This window comes from Canis aureus, chromosome 11 (assembly GCF_053574225.1).
Source record: "Canis aureus isolate CA01 chromosome 11, VMU_Caureus_v.1.0, whole genome shotgun sequence".
NCBI lineage: Eukaryota > Metazoa > Chordata > Mammalia > Carnivora > Canidae > Canis > Canis aureus.
The window spans coordinates 22,154,629-22,176,828 of NC_135621.1; the positions used below are offsets into that span (position 1 = coordinate 22,154,629).

At 46.4% G+C, this 22,200-nt stretch overlaps 1 protein-coding gene across 3 annotated transcripts in view; it reads right to left on the reverse strand.

Annotated features, from left to right (window-relative positions):
- TBC1D22A (TBC1 domain family member 22A) overlaps positions 1-22,200 on the reverse strand; it is a 334,472-nt gene that overhangs the window by 235,295 nt on the left and 76,977 nt on the right. For all 3 annotated transcript variants that reach the window (XM_077914077.1, XM_077914075.1, XM_077914074.1), the window contains exon 5: positions 8,277-8,347. In XM_077914077.1, coding sequence (XP_077770203.1) covers positions 8,277-8,347 — 71 coding nt within the window. The remainder of the gene's footprint in view (positions 1-8,276; positions 8,348-22,200) is intronic.

Genomic DNA, 22,200 nt, shown 5'->3' on the forward strand with positions numbered 1-22,200 from the left:
GGCTCAGTTGGTTAGGCGTCTGACTCTTGATTTAGGCTCAGGTCATGATCTCAGGGTCCTGGGATTGAGCCCCAGGTCGGGCTCTGCACTCAGCAGAGAGCCTCCTTAAGATTCTCTCTCTCCCTCTCCCTCTGCCCTCCCACCAGCTCACGTACCCATTCTCTCTCTCTCTCTCTCTCAAATAATAAATATTTTAACAATAATAATAATAATAAAAGAGAATATGCAGAGACTGGAGCTGTGTCAGCCACCCTGATCACGTGGAGAACCGTGGGCTGCAGATCCACCGTGAAGATCTGAGTTGATGGAGCGCTGAGTTCAGAGAGCAGCCAGCCTTGACGATGAGATGGGTCTGAACCCAGCCACATCTTTCCAGATGTATGAGCACATCTGTTCTTTATCTTCCTTGAGGCATTTCTATGAACATCTATTCTATTATCGATTACACTCTCGCATACATTTGCTTTAACAAACTGGGGTCATACCAGTTAAGCTTCTTAATAAATATTGAAACAGAATGTATATGATATATGTGCACACGCTCATCTAAAAAGTGTGAGATAAATAAATAAATAAATAAATAAATAAATAAATAAATAAAGTGTGAGATATTATCACAAACTGACCCAGTTGAGGCCCCCTAGGAGCCCCCCAATCACTGTCCTTCACCTCCTCCCTGCACCTAAGTCCCTGACTGCTAACACTGGGGTAAATTTTGTCTAGTTCTGAATTTTGTATAAAGGGAATCATCTTTTCTGTCTGGCTGCTTAAACTCAACATGACATTTGAAAAATTCATTCAATTCTGTAACATGTTAAGAGTAGCCGATTTTCACTGCTGCCTGTTCCCATGTACAAAATCCATTCTACTGTTGACATTTGGGCTGCTCCCGCTCTCTGTTATAAACACTCCTGTTCCTGTCCATCGTGGCACATATACGCATCTTGTTAGATATGTACCAAGAAGGAGGACCCCTGGCCGCGCTTCCCTTTCACAGGCCCTGCTGCAGAATTTTCCAAAGTGATGACCCTCCCACAGAAGTGCATGCCAGTGCCTAATGTGTGTACAAGTGTAGCCCCGTTTTCCCTGAGGTCACCTCCCTCTCCCCGGCTCATCTGCATCTGAGTCCTCTGTGAGCATCTCCTCTTCCCCGCTTGCCTTGCCTTTTCTCCCCATTAATGATGTCTTTTGATGAAGACAAGTTCCTAACTTTAATGGAGCGTCTTTAATTAATCTTTTATGATTAGTCCTTCTCGTATCCTTTGTAAGAAAATGTCCTTTATCCAACATTCCGTGCCCACGCATTTCACCTTAAAACCATGCCTGGACCCCAGCTGTGGTTAGCCCAGCACACGCCAGCCTGCCACACATCGCTGGGAGTAACACTTGGCTACACCTTGGCCATGCCGACTCGTGTGCTAACTGCGTGGGGCTGCTTCTGTTCCACTGGGCACAGCTGAGCAGGCACAAAGCACACCGTGTGACCCACTGAGACCCTGCTAGCTAGTTCTTTCCAGAAAGTTTGCCAACCAGGCTCTTCAACACTGATCCTGAAGGTCTCCCATCATGTGTGTCCATACATGCGTGTATTTATACCTACCTTCCCCCTATCTCTGAAGGCTGGGACTCTCTTTCTCATGGTCCAGCATGCTAAGGTGCATGGCAGTGAGCCACAACTGATTCCTTCCTGACGTAAAATCCCCACAAGTCAACTATTCATTCAAGGAGAAACTAGATATAGTGAAGGCTCCTGATGCCTTATTCCCAAGCATCCCCGCCAGGAAGGGGCCAACCCGGGTCACGGGTGTCACCAGCACTGAGGACAGGCCCCCCTGAGGAGCACCTGCCCTGACACGTGTTCAGTTCATCAGAAGAGGTGAGAAAGGGACACACGCATTGGAGGGTCCAGCTGACTCACACTCACAGCTCAGCCAGTTGGAGCTCCTACCACTGGGAATTCGCCTCTATCTTCTGATCAGATGAGAGATTGCTAATCTCCTGAAGGGCAGATCGATTCTCATTAATTACAACAGCGACAAAAACAAGAACCAGCCCTCCGAGTGTACGTGTCCGAGTGCCTTCCGCCTGCTGTGCGGTCTCCATGAGTCCCCCGCCCAAGCACATCCACCAGCAGGCCTCTGCAGCCAGCACCACCCGGAATATCCGGTGCAGCACCCAACACGGGGCGGGGCGCCCTCCCTGTGAGGAACCCGGCCCTGTCCCTGCTGGGGGGCTACCACTCCAGGCGCTGGTCACACCTGACGGAGGACCTGGTCTCATCACGACAGTGACAGCTTCGGAGACAACCCACCCAGGGACCAGGAGGATCCACCAGTGCCTCTGACTTTACTGCTACCTCCAGACCCCAACATCTCCAGAGAAAAAAAACACTTGTCCTGACGCGGCTATGGCCACAGGCTGAGTAGGTGAAGGGCCGGCTGCTCACCAGGCATGAGCTACGGACAGCAGCACCTCCAACCGTGCTTTGTGGACAAGCTGACGTCATTCTGTTCACAGAAGAGGAAAAGGCTCAGGAGTTTCGTTAAGGTGCCCAGGGTTACAGGGCCTGAGGGCACGCTGCAGCCAGAGCTCAGGCCCGCTGCCTCCCCGCCCTCTGCAGAGGCACCTGCTCAAGTCACAGACACTTAGGCAACATGACCCTGCCCTGTGGAGTCATCTACACACCACACCACACTACACCACACTACACCACACTACACCACACACACTGTTCCCTGAGCTCCACGCATGTCCTGGGCCATCGGACCCTTAGACGCTCAGACCCTGGGCTCAACACCGGGAGGTAGAGATGCTGAGCGCAGCCCCGCACTGAGCTCCAGCAGCTGCCAAGGCTTCTATCACGCCCCTGCACAGAGGCGGACACCCTCCCCGCACGGCTGCCGGCCCCTGGCTCTCAGGTTCAGGGCCTCTGCAAACTCCCTGGGCCTGAGGCTCTGGCCTCCACACAGGCTCAGCAAACACCGCCCCAGGCCAGATGCAGGAGCGGAGCAGCGGGGCAGCGGGGCCAGCGCCTGACCCCAGCAGTGGGGCCGGCCCCCAAGCTCTTCGGGTCTGTGCTCGAGGGCCTGCGGCAGTGTCCTCAGCACCATGCTGTCTCCTGAGCGTCTGCCCCCGCAGCATCAGGCCTGCCCACTGCCTGTGCCAGGGCTCGTGCGCTTCGTGGCTGGCACTCAACAACCTGCAGCGCAAGGCACGGGCACACGCGCTGCCCTCGGCGCACGTCTCCTCCAGGGGTGCAGCAGCTGGCAGCGCGCCTCCCCCAGGCCCCTGCACTCCTGCCACCCAGGCACCTGCTCTAGGCGACCCCAGGACCAGGACCGCAAGCTCCACAGGGCGGGCGTCCCCACGCTATGCTCACAGCTGCTCCTCTCCCAGAGTGCTGCGGGCACACCACAGACACCCGACGCAGACCTGCTGCACAATGAATGTGCCAACGGGACGTGCAGCGATACTACCATACCCCGAGGAGGGCCACGGCCCTGGGGGTCTGCGCTGCCGCGTGACAAGTAAGCACCGGTAAGCATCCGGTTCTGGGCTTGGTTAGGACTGGTTTGGGGTGGGCACCAGTGTTGGAGAACAAGGTGGGGAAGAGAAACAGGGCAGACGCCCTAAGAAAAGTCACCCAACTACATCGAGTGCACCAGGCAGCGTGTCCAGGCTACCTCGGCGAGGCCAGAGCACATGCGGTGAGGAGCGTGGACATGTGCAGCAGCCAACAGGGAGGCCCCGTGTGCCAGCCCGGGGCCCACCGTCGATCCGGCCCAGTGGGGCAACCAGGGAGCCTCATGGACTGCCGTCCATCAATCCCACCCCAAGCCACTGAAGGGCTCTTACTGACCGTGAACGAGGATTCACACATTCCCCTACTCCCAGATTTTAACTTCACTTCTTAAAAGAGAAATTCTAAAAGGCAGCACGCCATAATGGGAACCAGGCAATAAAAAGCCTCCCCCCCTCCCAACACACTCCTGACACTCCCATTCCTAAAGGAAAACACACATATGCAAGTTGGGGCCTTCAGATAATTAAGCCAGACTGGAAATTATGCAAACGAAATATATTCAAGTATGCAATGAATTTTAAATGACAGAACTACAGAAAACTTAATTGCCGTATTAGCATGCTATAAAAACACTAATCATAAATGTAAAACAATAATACCTGCATATACTTATATAAAATTGTCCCAGTGACACACGCATCAAGTGGCTCCCTCCCGCGGGTTTACGTGCGAACCTACCTTGACACACCTCAAGAAGACAGGGTGACGCCAGCACCTCACTTATCACTTGTAACCATTCTGCTCAGTAGCATAAATGTTCAATGTTTAATTAGTTTTTGTTCAATGTTTCTGAAATAGTTATTACTAAGTGGGCCAAAAATACGATTTTCTACAGTGCTAATTTTTTAAAAATTACTGCCATGCTTGCATGGAATTTAAATGTTAAACAGCATTAATGGTGGTTTAACGATATGTCCTAGACTAGAGTATATGTTAGTCCTCCGTAAATGACAGGAGCCAAGTTTCCCATCTTTCTTCATTAAAGGAGCATTTCTTACTCATCCATTAAGAATAGGGCTCTTCAACAGACCACCAGGATCACGTTAATGACAAATCGTTAACATACTGGGGGAAGAAGTCATTAGTTTGCCAGGTCTTGAAGTAGATTCATATTCAAGTGCAGCTTTAGTTGTCTTCTTCAACAGGACAAATGACAGATTCTCCTCGGTCCCTGGGTTCAGGGTCCCGGAAGCGACAGGCAGGGCCGGAGTCAGCCTCACCCATGCCATTGAGCCTCCGGGGCACTACCCTCTCGGTCAAGCCCAGGCACCTCAGCCCAGGCATGCTGCTTCCAGTGGGTCCTGTCTCCCGGCTGGTCCGTGCATGCCCTGCTGTCCCACGTGGAACTCAACCTGGCCACATGTGAGAATCCCTGTGGACTCCAGACACCTAGTTTCCCAGGCACCACTAACGTGCACCCAAGATGAAAAAAACACAGGTCAAGAGGCAGCCCAAAGCCCAAAGCCATCACGTCCTTGCTACCATCACCCTTTCTCAGCCTAGCGTTGGCTGGAATTGGTACAAACCCCGATGCCTCAGTCCACCCCAAGGCTCCAATCTGCTCTGTGGGCCCAGACCCCAGGATCTGCAAAAGCTTCCCAGGAGAGTGGAATGTGAAGCCTGGGATTCAGGGAGGTGGCCTTCACTTGGGGGACCCTTCTCCACACCCCCATGGCCCTGACATGCCTGCTGGGTTTTCTCCCCACCAGGTTCCAAGACTCCTCTGTGACCCAGCACTCGCAAAGGGCCTGGTGGCCGAGGGCAGATGCAAGGGAAACACTCGCTGAGCCAGAAATAAATGATTAGCATCCTTCACGGTGCTCGCCAACTCTTCCGCTACAGAAAACATGCTTCAGCTGTCTCCTTGGGAGTAACCAGGAGGCAAGGTGAGGCTCACAAGGCAGCTCCTGGGTCAATGTTTAGGGGATAGGAGATGATGGCCCCTCAATTCTGACCTCCTTTCCCTCCCCCACCCCCCACCGGCCATGCCCATGTTTGACTAGTACCCCTCAACCTGGTGGTTCCCTTCCCCTGGATGCCCAGAGCCCATCTTACCTCCAGGGCATAGAGCACCGTGCAGAATGTGCACAAGCCTGTCTCTCCAGGCTGTCTGGGGGCACCTGAAGGCTGGGGTAAGACTACTACTCCAGCCCAGAGCATGGTGAAGAAACGAGGAGCATGTGTCCCCTGAATGGGGAGTCCAGCCCCAAAGAACCAACCAGTGTCCCACTACAGCAGGCCGAGTCCCACCCACCCCCGCTCCTGCAGCCTCTAGCCCCTCCTCCCCTGCCCAGTTTTCTGTCCTGGCTGTGCACCCCCTCCTTTCAACAGGCACACTCTTCCACCTCCTGCCAGGCCCTGGTTGTGATACCGACCTAATTGCTCCTGCAGCTCGGCAGCCAGAGACCACCACTTCTGCAGGGATCTCTCTCACGTGCACAGCCCGGCACACAGCAAGCACTCAACAGATACTGTGAAACGAGCAAAAAAGGACAGGAAGAGACACAAGGTGAGCAGTTCCCTGGGGATCTTGACTCCTGAGAGAATGGATGAAATCCCAGTCTGTCCTGGGGGAGACCAAGGAAGGCAGGGACCCCCTCTGTTTTCTGCAGGCCCCATGAGGGACAGGGACTTGATCCACTTCCCTTCTTATCTCCCAGCACCAGACACAGTGCCAGAGACACAGAAAATTGCTCAAGAAATACTGATCAAATGAATAAAGGCACTAGCCAAGAGACCTGTCAAGAGACTCCGGCCTTCCTGCTCCAGAAACAGCCATCCCATCCCCATCCCCCTACACACCTCACTCAACTCCTGCAGGTGCTGGCCTGCTCCTGGTCCCCAGCTACCCCTGGCTCCCCACCCCTCCCTAATCCAAGCAGTCCACCTGCCATTCCTGGGGAACCAGCTCTCCCTCCAACCCCAGTTGCATCCCCCAGGCCATACACCCTCCCCATCTCCCCGACCTGAGGACACTGACACACCCTTCAAGATGCTCCAGAAGCATCCCACCTTCACCAAGGAGCCTGGCCTGCCATCCACAGGGGTAGGCACCCTGCCCTGAAACCACCCCTCCCCTCCTAAGTGTTCTCCCCCACTCTAGACAGACAGGCTTTGCTCACTGATGCCAACACTTTTTTTTAACTCATCTATCAATCCACTCCTATACTAAAGGGGTCCAGAACCACCAAGTTCACCTCTGACCTTCCCAGTCCCCAGCCTCCTACCTGTAGCACCTGCCAACCCTGGGAAGGGGCTGTCCGTCCTCGGCATCGCACGCCGCTGCTCTGCTGCTGCCCTGCCCTCCCCTGCACCCCATGCATCCCACTGAGCAGGATGACCTGACCCAGTTCCTCCTGATGGGGAGGGCAAGGACCTCATTCATCTCTGTGTCTGGGCAAGGAGTCCCTGTGGTCAGTTAACGGGTCACGCAAGTACGTGTACCTGAGAAGCCTGGATGATCTTTCCTTCGCATCCCCAACATTCCTGGTTACAGACTCTACCCACCTACACCCTCCTTCCCATTCAAACCAACAAAGTGGAGCCCCTGCCTCCTCCCCGTTCTACTCCTCTGCCCACTGAAGCCCAGGTCACATGCCTGCCAAGCCGGGCCCTGTGCAGCACACACAGGGTAGCTCAGCTACGACGGACACAGACCAAGAACCAAAGGAAAGGAACAGGGTGAAACAACTCAGGAGGGCTCTCCACCCAGAGGCAGCACAGCCTTAACAAATACAAAACTGCACTAGAAGGTCTTAAACGTATTTACGTCAGAACGTCCTACGGTTCCATCTAAAAAGCTTGTAACCTATCCTAGAGGACATTTGGAAATGTAGATACAAATGCTTAAAATAACAGACACCAAACAGAAATATAAGCAATTGTAGCAGGTCTAATTTTAATTGCAAGAGAATATTTAATCTATAAATATTCACTGTTGAGAACGGCATCTGCATTTAGGATTACGAGGTACTAAGCTACAAATTTATTAAGACTCATTAGTAAGAAACAGTCTTTTAAATACTGAAAGTCAGACTCAATTTAGAGTGAACACTTAAAGTTCTTTACTGATTTAGCAACAAAAATAATTTAAAAAGGGATAAAGGAGAAGACGGTCTACAAACTACCCCAAAGTTTTGAGCAGGACCAAACTCACTTCTGATACCAACCCGAGGGAAGTACCAGGGAGTGTGCTACAGCCGCCCCACCTGCCCACCCGACCCCCTCCAGGAGTCTCCGCAGTGGGCAGTTTAGGGAGGAGGAACCCAGAACCGCAGCCTCCATCACAGAATCACAGATACTTTTAGCACCAACTTCTCCCCCTAACATGGCTACTAAAGTACATTAAAAAAAAAAGAAAGAAATTGGTCAAACATATTTTGCTGTGATGGATTCTTAAGCACTGAAATAGTCTATGCTGGATACTTTATCACAGGTTTGAAAATATTACAAAGATTTTTAGAATAATAAAATCAGAGAAAAAGAATACAGCTGTCATAAATAATTACTTCTCCTCATTCTCTGCCAGCCTTGTCAAACCAAGCTTGAAATTAAGCAAAGGATGGAAAATGTCACCTTAGCTCAGGCAAAGGCCCTGCTCACTGCCGCAAAAACCGGGTGCCTGCCTGGGCCACGGCTGACGGGCCACACTCCAGGCCAAGCCAAGCTGATGAGCAGGCCCGCAGAGACTTACTGAGAGAAGCTTCCAGGTGATGGGACGAACAGGCTTAGGAATTCCGGACCAGCTCAACTTGCGTAATTCCTCTGTTGGCAACAAAGAAGACAAAGAAAACAGGGTTTACAAACGGTTAGCAGACTCCCCATGGGGCTTTGACATATCTCATCAGTGTTCCTGGCAGGAGGGGGCCCCAGGAGTGAAACCAGAATGAACCTAAGTGATAAAGATTTCTGATACTGATTGTTCACAACATACGAGACAAGGAGTTACCTCCACTTTGTCACCTGCCTACATTTAAGCCATACAGAGTGCACCTCTGCTAAATGCATGACAAGTGTCCCCAGAGCCACCCTGAGACAGGTGAGGTGCCACACACCTCCCTCCAGGAAGCAGTGCAGCCCAAAGCGGGGGCTCCCCTCCACACACCCCCTCCCTTGTTCCCTCTCACTATTTCTCTCCCTCTGCCACCACCACCACCACCACCTGTCCCCACCTCCACCGCCCTCCCAGGGCTCCCTTCTTTCCTGCATCCTGCCTCACTCTCCCCATTCATTGCCTATGAATAGGAGGAGCTCTGCTCAGGACTGCTTTTGAAAGAGATTATTTAATGGAGATAAGTGTGTGCTCACACAGCACTGATCAAGGGTGTAGCCAGGTTACTTATACACATCAAGGACAACACGGTCTTCAAGGTGGACTAGTACAAGTCACTGCTGCCTTCACAAAGACCTACAGGTGGGAAGGTCACAGAGGACTAGGGCCGGCCAGGAGCAGAGGAGCCAGGAGCAGAGGAGCCAGGAGCCCGGTGCAGAGCCTCCCGAGGGCAGTAGAGGGCACAGCAGGGGCTGGGGGGTGAGGAGATGGGCCTCTGAATTCCGTAGGACCTTCTGTGTCTCCCCGATGTCTCAGCCACGTGCCCCGAATGGCTAGAGAACACATTTCAATTTACAAGTATATCAACGCTCAGTCAATCCCACTGAAACTGAAGTAATTATTTCTTTCCTTTAAGTTAGGAATCCACCATTAGGCTCTTCTCCTAACAGCTAGGAGCTCATGATTAATACTAGGAATAAAAGAAACGATTAAAGAGACTTTGGTAATATAATCAACAAAATACAAAGTCCTGACATCTAATCTTTTTCCAATTACTACAGTCTAAGTAAAATAAGTACAGAATAATTGGGCGATGGTACCGGCAATAACTTGCGCTTTACAGCAGAATCTCAGAAAATATCGAATCTTCCCCTGCACCCTGAGGATATTATGAAAAGCAGGAACCTAATATCTGAACACCAATAATGTAATGTTTACCATCATGTTCCCAGGGCCTCTCCTCCCGCACAAGGCTGGTTTTCTGATTATGGTTTATATGAAGAAAGCCGAGAGAAATCTCCGTTGTGTTTTCCGAACCTGTCTCCTCATGGAGGAAACTCACAAACATGGTGCCGGAGGTGTGTGTCCGAAGTTCTGAGTGTGCCAGCTTTAGCATTAACCAGGCACCTTCACGGACACTATTCGCTCCGCATGGCAGCCTGAGCTCATCAGGGCTGTCCCCACCGTGTGAATGAGGAGCAGGCTCAGAGAGCTTAGTGACGCAGCCACAGTGGCCCAGGAACTGAATGACCTTCACATCCCAGAATCTCTCCACTCTATTAACTTCCATTAGTAAAAAGGCTTCATGTGACACAGACCAATCTCACTCATGAATATGGACAAAAGATCCAAAACAAAATCCACACAGATCAAAACACAACCCGATGTTCAAAGAATAGTATGTACAGTTTACTCCAGGAACAGAAGAATGGCTCTGCGCCAGGAAATCTTGTAGCTTTATCAACGTGTTAAACTGGATTGATGGGAAAGTCACAGGATCATTCTGATAGATGTCCAGGGCCTGTTTGTCCCTCCACCTTTCTAGCAGAATCCGGGTTGTATAAAGTGACAACCCACCCACCCCCACCCTGGCAGCCCTGGTAACAAGAGGAGTCAGCCTGGGGGGAAGCTGAACCCACCACTCTGAAGTTGGAACTGACTGATTGTTGCAGAGCTAAAGCTTGCCCTCACCTGGGAGGGACTCCACAACGGGCCTGGGACCCCATCCGAGCTGCAAAGAAGACAGCAAATTAGCTGGGGGCTGCTGAGAAGAAAGCCCCTCCTTGCTCTTCAGAAATCTTCTGGGGACACACCCTCTATGCCTCCTCTGCAGGCTGTAGGGTCGGAGAGGAGGCTGGGGCTGCTGCACTATCCGGCACCAACCAGCCTGAGGAGGAAGCCAACAAGGAGGTGCAGCAATGAGGCCTGAGTTCAGCAGGAAGATACAAGAACATCCCGAAACCAAGAGCTTCTCCCACCAGCAGCCAAATAAACAGAAAAGGTTACAGGCATAAGCTTAACAAAAATTGGCCACTACCATATGAGGAATACTGTGAAGGTTTTGCTTAGAGACATGAAGACACAGAGGAAAACCCCAAGCTCACTGACAAGAGCTGGTATTCAGGAACACCGCCTCCAGGCTGGGTGCTGGGCAGGCAGAGGGCATGACATGAGGGAACAGCACACCCAGCCCTGTGCTCAGAGAACCCAAAGCAAATGTAAAATTACAACTGGACTCAGAAGAAGTAAGGCTGGGAAATGCAATGGGGGAAAGAATGTTTACCTAGCAGGGAAGGTTTTCTTGAGGAAATGATAACTGAGAAAAGACCCACAGATGAGGAGAAATCTGCGGGAAGAGGGGCTGGAGGGGGATATTCTCAGCCCTGTGAACTGCTAAGGCAAAGCCCTGGTCTCAGTGAGAAAAGGGATCAGAGGGGCCAGTGGTCCCAACGAGACACTTGATGGGCTGCTTCTGCAGCCCAGTGCAGAGGTGATGGTGGCTCGACGAGAAAGAAGAGCAGTAAGCAAGCATGTACCACTGGATCTAGCCTCAACACTACAATGCTGTCAACTGCCACTTAAAAATTCTTTGAGTTCAACGTAAAGCCAATAAAATCCCAGTGGGATATACCATGCATGTTCTGAAACCTGATAAGTTGACACTAAGCTCACCTGAAAGAGCAAATGCATAAAAACAGCCAATAAAATTTCCAAAAAGAATAGTGTGAGAGGACTTGCACTACCAGATAAGCAAATATGTAAGAGATCTACGGTACTTAAGACCCCAGGGTTCTAGCAGTGAGACTATGCAGAAAGATGAATGTAACAGATGAATGGCTCACATCAACCCTGCACATAGTTATGATTACAACAGCATTTCAAATCAAGGGGCCATCAGCCAATGGTGTCCAAACGATACGGCACCTATTTTTCAGAAAAGGAAATCAGACCATGTATCTTACCATGAAAACCTATTTCCAAATGATTAAAGCTCCAAAGACCTAAATGGAGTATGTGTACATGTATGTGCATGTGTGTATGCATGCATGTGTAAAGGAAAGATAAAAAATACTATAAGAAAATACAGAGGAATATTATGTTATTTTCAGATGGGAGAAAGGCCTTCAGGCAAGTCACAAACCTCAGAACTATAAATAAGGTTAACAAACTAATTATATAAAAAGTTTGAAAGGACTCTGGCGAAAACCACTATAATGTTAAAGAAAAAAAAATGACGGATATGGGGTGCTTGGGTGGCTCAGTCAGTAAAGCATCTGCCTTTGGCTCAGGTCATGATCCCTGGGTTCTGAGACTGAGCCCTGCATCTGGCTCCCCACTCAGCAGGGAGTCTGCTTCTCCCTCTCCTTCTCGTTCTGCCCCTCACCCCGACTTGTGCGCTCTCTCTCTCTCTCTCCATCTCTCTCAAATAATAAAATCTTTAAAAAAAAAATGAGAGACTTGAAAAATGTGTTAACATACAATACAAAAAGACTAACATCACTAATACATAAAGAACACGTACAAAAGAATGACCAACCTATACAAAAATGGAAAATTCAAAGAGGAACTAGAAATAGCTAACAAATGCACAAAAAATAGACACACACATACTCTCAAAGGTGATTAAATAACTACATCAGTAGAACAAGAAATTTGTCACATATTGAATAAAATTTTAAATGAATAATACCCAGTATTGATGAAACTGTGGGTGAAGAGCCACTCTCTTACAAGTCTGGTCTGAGTGCATATGAACAAACTTTTTCTTGGTCAAATTGTTTCTTTTTTCTTTTTTTTTAAGTAGGCTCCACACCCAGCCTGGAGCCTAATGCAGGGCTCGAACTCATGACCCTGAGATCAAGACCTGAGTTAAAACCAAGAATTGGATGCTTAACCAATTGAGCCACCCAGGTGCCCCTTTGTTGGTCAAATTGTAAAGATATATAACATTTGAGAGGCAACTTCACTTGAAGAAATCTGTTCCACAGGGACATTTGTAAGGGGTTATTCATAGGGTATTCATTTGAGCCTTGTCATAAGAAAAACTAGAAACAATCAGAGCGTCCATTAATAGAGAGATGATTAAAACACCATTACATCCACACATTGGACTATAACACCACCATGGAAAAGAATGGATGCCTTTCTGGGTGGGTATGGAATAAGTCTGTGAAGACAGAACAAGAGCAAGGAGAGTACAGATGCACTATTTCTTTTTTTTTTTTTTTTAAGATTTTATTTATAACAGAGAGATAGCAGGGAGGGGACAGAGCAAAGGGAGAGGGACAAGTAGACTCCATGCTGACCACTGAGCTTGACTTGGGGCTCAATTTCAGGACCCTGAGATCATGACTTGAGCCAAAATCAAGGGTCAAATGCTCAACCAACTAAACCACCCAGATGTCCCACACTGAGTATTTCTGTAAGTGTACACTGGAACCTGGAAACATAGTCAGCCTTGGGGGAGGGATCCAGAGAATGGCTCAAGGGCAATGGAAGAAGTACCTTTCGTTGTGTACCTCATTATGTTCCTACAGAGCTACAAATTCCTGTGGCATCTCCAACTTTACCTCCAATTTTTCAAAATCCACCCAATCTTCCAGGCCCAGCTCAACCTCTGCCAAATCTATGAAGCCTTCCTGACAACTCCAGGCCTCACCCAATTCCCTCCTCTGTGAGTGCCAGAACACCTGGGGCCAGCTCACCTAAATGCCCACTCTACAGTGCTGTGTCTGAGCATCAATCTCACCTCCCAGAAGTGGCTTATGAGCTCCTGCAGATCGGATGCCATGATTCTGTTCCTTTGCATCCTGAGGCAGAGCCTTGCAATAGCCTGGCAGTAAATGCTGAAGAAAAGAACATCCAGTTCTTTCCTCTACTCCTAGATGTGGTGTCTTTTGGGGGAGAGGCAGGGATGGAGCGTCATATTTTTTAACTGACATACAATTTGTAGGCAGTGAAAGAATGAATGTAGCCACCTCCCCCCCCCCCACAACAAGATGTAGAACATTTCTATCACCCTTTTCTGTAATTCTTCACCCTCACTCCAAGTTAACTCCTTCTGATATCTATCACCATAGATTATCCCTGCCTGATGTTAAAATCCATATAAATAGTACATATAGATTGTACTTGCTTGTATTCTGCTTCCTTTGCTCATAATATGTCAGAGTCATAATGTTGCATGTACAGTGGTTTATTCTTCACAAGCAGAAATACTAATCTAAGCTATGAATACATCACAATATGCTTACACAGTCACAGGTAGCTAGGTTATTCACAAGATTTCATGATTGAAAAGCAGCTATGACCATTCTTATGATCTTATGTTTTGTGAATCTATGTTTTCATTTCTATCAGGCAAACCTGAAGGAGTAGAATTGCTGGGTTGTATGACAGATACGTATTTACCAACTGCCACATGGTCCTTCAAAACGGTTGTATCATTTTACACTTCCCACCAGCAATGTATAAAAGCTTCAAGTGCCTCACATCCTGGTCAAAATTCAGTGCTGTTAGTCTTTTATTTTAGCCATTCTAGCAAGTGTCAAAGGTATCTCTTTACAATTTTAATTAGCAATTCTGTGATGACTAATGATATTGAGTGTAATCAGATTTTCATGTGCTTACTGGCCATTTCTATACCTTCTATGATACTTATCTTGAAATCTTTTACCCATCTCTTTATTGAGTTGTTCATAATCGGATCTGCTTCTAATGATAGATTTTTCTCCCAATTCTAGGTCATATTTCCTGTTTCATTGCATGCCTGTGATTTTTTTTTTTTTTTTAATTGAATGCCAGATGTGCCAGTTATCAATTTACGGCCTCTGTGATAATGGAACTGAGTCTTGTAAATACTTCTTGGCTGGCTGGCATGATGTCATCTTTCTCAGCCCAGAGTGAAGGAGGGACATTAAAGAAGAAAGGGGTCTCCTCCCCCAACTTCTCCTATGCCTCGTTCACCAGCTTCTGGCACACAGTTCCCACAGCGAGTGTAGGTGCTGGATCTTCTTCAGAACATGCTTCTCCTGCATTGGGTCCCTGCAGAGTCCTCAGGTCCTGAGCACCCAGGCTTTTGCCCACATTCAGTTCCCACATTACCCTGATGTGGGACTCAAGAGAGAGCCAATTTTCAGTTCCCAGTTCCTACAGCAGGTGATGGTCAACAATACCCGGCAGCCATGCCTCTGTGAGCTCCAGGGATGATTCAACTTATTGCTTCCTGGGGATGCTTTCCCCTGCTCCAGAATCTTTCACCCACTCATGAATAGGCCAGCGCTCTGCCAAGGCCTCAATGGGGACCCTCTGCAGGTATGCGGGCTCTATCTCTGTGGAACACTCTGCTCTCCAGCACTGTGCTCCATACGCTCTGTCTCAGATTCACCAGGTTCAGTTTCTGTTCCCTTTCTGTGCAGCAGCCTGAAAACAACTTTCAAGAGTAAACAGAAGTAAATGAGTTCACCTTGCACATTTCCCTTCTCCCAGGGACCACAATTCTGCACCGCCAGTGACACAAGGCCTAGAAACAGTTGTTTCACATACATGATCCAAGTTTCTGTTTACAAACAGGAGAGCAAGTCCTTTGGCAGCTAATCTTTCATGGTTAAAGCCAAAATCAACTAACATATTTTTAAAGAACTGTTTTTATCTATACTCATCAGGGATATTGGTCTCTAGCTTCTTTTCCTTGCCAATGTCTTTGTAAGGTTTTGGTATTACGGTTATGGGGCCTGCATAAAATGAGCTGAGGTTTTCTCCTCCTTTCTTTCCCGAGACATCTTTTGAAGAACTGGTATTATTTCTTCTTTAAATATGTAACGGAATTTGCTAGGAAACCATCTGACCCTGATATTTTTCTGGTGTGCAGGCTTTAAAAAAAAAAAAATATATATATATATATATATTTGAGAGAGAGAGAGAGAACAGGAACAGAGGGAGAGGGAAAGAAATCCTTAAGCAGAGCCCTCACTGAGCACAGAGCCCGATGCAGGGCTCAATCTCAGAACCCAGAGATCATGACCTGAGCCAAAATCAGGAATCAGATGCTTGACCAACTGACCTACCCTGGCGCCCTTGGAGGTTTTTTTATTACAAATGTTTTTTAGGGGGCACTTGGACTTGTGATTTCCACCCAAGTAATGATCTCAGGGTCTGAGATCAAGCCCCACATTTGGCTCCACACTCAGCAGGGAATCTGCTTCCGATTCTCTCCCTCTGCCCCTCCCCCTACTCTGATTTATGCACATGCACACACTGTCTCTATCCAAAAAATAAATCAATCTTATAAAGTTTTTTAATTGGCATAGGGATATTAAGGTTTTCGCTTTCTTTGGCATCCATTTTACTAGGTCACATGTTTCAAGGAATATGACCATTTCATGTCAGTTCTTCAATTTATTGGCATAAAGTTGCAAATAATATGTCCTTACTTTTTTTTAATGATTTTATTATATTTATTCATGAGAGACACAGAGAGAGGCAGAGACACAGGCAGAGGGAGAAGCAGGCTCCATGCAAGGAGCCCGATGCAGGACTTGATCCCAGGACCCCGGGGTCACATCCTGACCGAAGGCAGACGCTCAACCAATGAGGCACCCAAGCATCCCACAATATGCCCTTATTATCTTCTTAATATCTCTAGGTCTGTAGTGGTGTTTTTCATTTCTGATACTGCAATTTGTGTCTTCTCTTTTTTTTCCAATGATCAAATCTAACTAGAAGTGTTTACTGATCTTCGCAAAAAATTAACTTCAGATTCTGTTGATTCTTCCTCCTATTTATCCATTTTCCAATTTATTAATTTCCACACTTGTTTTATTTCTCTTTACTTGGTTTCATTTAATTTCCTCCTCTTTTCCTAGCTTCTTAAAGTGGAAGCTTTGATCATTGATTTGAAGCCTTTATTCCTTTCTAAGATACACATTTAAAGACATAAACTTCCTTCAAAGCACTGTTTCACCAGCAGCACACAGATTTTCATATGTTTTGTCATTATCATTTAAGTCAAAACAGATTCTCATTTTCCTTGTGATTTCTTTGATCCATGAGTTATTTCTAAGTATGCTGACAAATTTCTAAATATTCAAGAATTTCCTGGGCATCTAATTGCAAGACTGATTTCTAAATTAAAGCATTTGGTCAGATGAACTTGGTGTTGTTTCAATCCTTCAATATTTATTATGATTTGTTTTGGCAAAGCATATGATCTATCCGATGAATGTGTCACATGTCCCTGAAAAGAATATACTTTCTTCGGTCATCCACATGTGGTAGATAAATCAACAAGATCCAGTTGGTTGACAGTGATACCTTTCACATCTTTATTGATTCGTATCTTCCACATCTTTGCTGATGTTTTAATTTACCTATTCTATCAACTACTCAGGGAGAGGTACTAAAATTTCTGCCTGTGATAGTGAATTTGTCTATTGCTCTCAATTTTTGCTTCATGAATTATGAAGTACACATACATTTAGGATAGATACATCTTTAGTGAGCTAAATCTTTTATCATTACGAAACATCTCTATCTCTAATAAAACTCTCTTTCTAGATGTTTGCTTTTCCTTATATTATAAGCAAACTAGTTTTCTTATGATTAGTACTTGCATGGAATATCTTTTTCCACCCTTTTATTTCAACTGCCTGAATCTTCTTGTTTAAAGCTTGTGTTTGGCTTTCCTTTTAGCTTTCCATCCCTGTATTTCTTGGAATCCAGGCTGTAAAATCACTAGAAATGCAAGAAAAACTTTAATAAGTAGAAAGTGAATGAGAAATAAAGAGCGTATCTGCCTTCTCCAACAATGAATGTTTTCTGAAAATTAAAATTGTGTAATGTTTTCATGAAAACACCAATATCATTCCATGGTCATCTATTCTTTAAGGCTTTACTTCTCAATATAATTCCCAGTTGAAAAACTCCCATAGCAGACCCCCCAGGACCAAAAGAAGCAGGGAGGTAGGAGAGAAGTACAGAAGAACAAATACTCGTTGTAGACTCAATGGACCTGGGTTCAGGGGCCAGCACAGCCAACGAGAATGTGTGTGGCTTCAGACAGTCCCCTTAATCTCTTGAGCTCCAATCTCTTCCTCTGAAACATGGAATAAATTAAAAATACCAGCCTCAGAGAGTCACAGAATTTTCACCAGGCACAGAGACAATACATGAGAGAGCATTTGTGAGCTGTGACACACTCCACAAATGCAAGAAGATGATTCTGCTATGCTTACTGATGTAATTATTCAGCACACTGCGTGAACCCAAACCATGAAGCAATCGGGACTCATTCGTCCTAATTGGATGTAAAATACCACATTTGAGACCGAACCAGAAATCTGTCACAAAATGGTATATGCAAAGAACTCATAATTGTAAGCACCGTTTTCAGAAAAGCCAGGAATAACAGAAAAATCAACTCCTAATTTACGCTATTTTTTCCTAACACTCATCTCTTTTTAGTCGGTTTTAATTCCGATTTTTAAAAATCTTTTATAGCAATAAAATCTGGAAGAAACACTGAATAAAAATAAGAAATGCATGTACATTGCAATCACTTAGGCTTAAATGTGAATCTAATCTAAAAGCTGAGCACTCACCAGCAAAAGGGTCTGCAAAGCAAGCACATTTCTTGCTCCTAAAAGCCACAGTCCAGGAGAGGCTCATAAATCAGTCCACTTGACCAACATTTATCGAGCACCCACTTTGTGTAAGATGCCCCAGGGGCCAAAGCCACTTAAATACTGGCCCTACTTAGAGTCTGTCATACACATTCATTTACCCAGGGAACATCGACCAACACTTACACCAACCGGGAGCTGAGTGAACCTTGAAGGGTACAATCAGACCCATTCCTACCATCCAGGGGCCCCATGGGTGGGTAGAGAGAAAGAAGCCAAAAACGCAAGCATGAAGGGGGACTGCATGATAAAGCTGCACAGGTGACATGGGACATCAAAGCAGAGGTGACCTCCCCTCGGAAGGGAGATGTCCTGGAAGATTCCCAGGGAGCCGCTGCTTAAGAGGCACTCTGAAGCCTAGTTAAAACCCAGAGAGATTTCTCTCTGCCCGCACCCTAGACCTCACCGACATGGTGGTAAAGGAACAAGGTCATTAACAAGGACAAGGGCACGAAGGAGGAGACACAGCAGACAGAGAAGTGGCAACTTGGAAAGATGGATGGAAAGGAGCCAAGGGGGGAGCTCCCCAGAGCAGGGACAGCTGAGCCCACCCACCGCCTGTGGAGGGAGGCCCAGCAGAATGGGGGGTAGCCAACCAGGGCCCGGGATCCCCAGAAAGAGCTGGGTGGCAGCTGAAGGGGGAGGAGCTGCTACCTGGGGATCAGAAGGCAGTAAGAGCCCCCACCCAGGCAGGAGCCCCTGCCTCCCCCCCCCCCCCAGATTAATGACCTTGGGAAAAAAGAGAACTTACCAGGAGTCCTCACGGCTCAGGCTCAGTCGAGAACCTGAGTCAAAGAACAATGAATGCCAACATCCCAGAAATGGAGGTTAAGAACCGGGGGAGAGAGGGAAGGAGAAGAGGCCACAACCCTGTGCTTCCAGAGCAGAAAAGTAACATCTATGGCTCGACTGTAAGAATCTGCAGAATCTGCACAGCATTTAGAAAGTACCCTTCTGGCACTTTCTTTCATCAAGAGGTAAAGTATACCTGCAATCCTGAGAGCTCTGAAAAAGATAGGGAGAGGGGCCCCTGGGGTCTCCTGCCATTTCCTTTGCTCACAGACTTAAGGACCTGCAAGCTACCAGCGAGAAAACACATGGCCAAGCCAGCTGCGTTCTAGACTCAGCTGCGCTGCTACATTTCAAAACCCCCCAAAGAGAAATGCTTTAAAAGGACTGAAAAACTAAAACAGAGACTCTTTTTATTCTAGAAACTGCACTAGGCTTAACAGTTAAGTTCATTTAAATGAGATAAAACACATTTCTAAAAATTAAGCATATTACTTGCTTTCAAATATCCCTTCACAAGACAGAGCTGCTCGGACCAGCGACGCCTCCCACAAAGGAGCCACAAACCTACATCCACCTTCCCTGTCAGTACCATGCTCTGCACCCCCATTTACTGCCACATATGACACTCCTACAATTTATAAAATAGACAAATAATGCATCTCCCATCACAGGGGCCCCAGCACAGTCCCTTGGCAAAACAGGATTCCTCCCTCGCATGATTTCAAAACCAATTCCAGGAAGCATTTTATTCACTAGAAGACATTAGTCATGTCAGAACCAGAAAGGAATAGTATTGTGTGTATTTACATCAAAAAGGATTCTGGTAATCTCACTTATTTTCCTGTCATTTGCTTATGGTGCCCTTGGTCTTGCTAGTTTTAATGTAACTGTATGTATAACAACTAGAATTCTTTTCGTTTCTTTTACTTTCTCTCATTTTTATAATTTACCTCAGTGAACACACCCAATTTATTTGCAGTGGGGAAAACAAATCCTACCAAGACAGAAGTCACTGTCAGCAGTGCCAGGAAAATAACTTTCCCCTCCTCTATGGTATGTGTCCTGCTTCTCCTTGGCCCTCCCATCTGCAAAGTTCGAGGCCACCTGCCCAGCCAGGCCTGCCCTTGAAGGCAGATCCACTCTACAACTCAGCATGTCCTCACTATCAACTGCTCTCCTGCACAAGAGATTTCTCTTCCCTGCAAATCAGCAGGGGAAGCATCTGGGATGGCTTGAGGCATTCCTACAAGGACACCAATAATGTGCTTGCCCCTGACTGCTTCACCACAAATGTGTAATACGGGACTCAGGCCCAGAGGGGCTAAACCAGAGATGCACAGGGCTGCCACAGAACAGCCTGCTAGCCCACGGCCAGCTTCCCTGCAGTCTCCTACCTCGAGCCTGATCCTCATGACAACCAACGAGAAGAAATGGATGTTCAGTGTCAAGAGTCTTGGATACCAACAAAAAGACCTATAACCCAATTAAAAACAGGCCAAAATATTTAATAGATATTTCATTAAAGAATATATACTACCAGCTAATGTGAATATGAAAAGGTGCTCCACATTTGGCCAAATACAGTATCCTTTCTTGTTAAAAATCCTCAACAAAGTAGGTGTAGAGAGAACATACCTCAACACCATAAAGGCCATATACAAAAGACCCACAGCTAATAGCACCCTCAATGGGGAAAAACTGAGATTTTTCCACAGTGGTCAGGAACCAGACAGGGATGTCCATTTTCACCATTACTATTTAACAGAGTACTAGAAGTCCTGGCATCAGCGATTAGACAACAAAAAGAAATAAAAGGCATCCATATTGACAAGGAAGGAGTTAAACTTACACTATTCACAGATGACATTATACTCTATGCAGAAAATCTGAAAGACTACACCAAAAAATTCTTAGAACTGATACATGAATTCAGCAAAGTTTCAAGATATAAAATCAATGTGTAGAAATCTGTTGCGTTTCTATGTACCAATAATGAACCAGCAGAAAGAGAAATCAAGGAATCGATCCTGTTTACAATTGCACCAAAAACCATAAGATAGTTAGGAACTAACCTAACCAAAGAGGTTAAAAGATCTATACTCTGAAAACTATAGGACAGTTATGAAAGAAACTGAAGAGGTCACAAAAAAATGGAAAAACATTCCATGTTCATGGATCAGGAGAACAAATATTCTTAAAATGTCTATTCTACCCAAAGCAATCTACACATTTAATGCAATCTCTATCAAAACACCACCAGCATTTTTCAGAGCTAGAACAAACATTACTAAAATTTGTATGGAACCACAAAAGATCCCAAATAACAAAAGCACCTGAAAAAGAAAAGTAAAGCTGAAGGCATCACGATTCTACACTTCAAACTATATTTTTAAGCTGTAAACATAAAGACAGTATAGTACTGACCCTAAAACAGACATGTAGATCAACTGAACAGAATAAGAAACCTAGAAATGGACCCATTAGATGTCAACTAATCTTGGACAAAGTAGGAAACACTATCCAATAGAAAAGTCTCTTCAACAAATGCTGTGGGAAAAACTGGAGAGCCACATGCAGAAGAATAAAACCAGACCACTTTCTTATTCCATACACACACACAAAAAAAAAAAAAAAAAAATCAAAAGAGATGAAAGACCTAAATGTGAGACAGGAATCCATCAGATTCCTAGAGGAGACACAGCAGCAACCTCTCTGACTTTGGCTACAGCAACTTCTTAGCAGACAATCAATCACTGGAGGCAAAAGAAATAAAAGCAAAAATGAACTACTGGGATTTCATCAAGATAAAAAGCTTCTGCACAGGGAAGGAAACAATCAACAAACTAAAAGTCATCCTATGGCATGGGAGAGAAGATATTTGCAAAAACCTATCTGATAAAGAGTTAGTGCCCAAAATCTATAAAGAACTTTTCAAACTCAGCACTCAAAAAAAAAAAAAAAAAAAACCAAAGAATCCAGTTTAGAGATGGGCAGAAGACATGAATAGACATTTTTCCAAAGAAAACATCCAGACAGCTAACAAGGAAAAGATGCTCAGTATCACTCATTATCAAGGAAATACAAGTTAAACTACA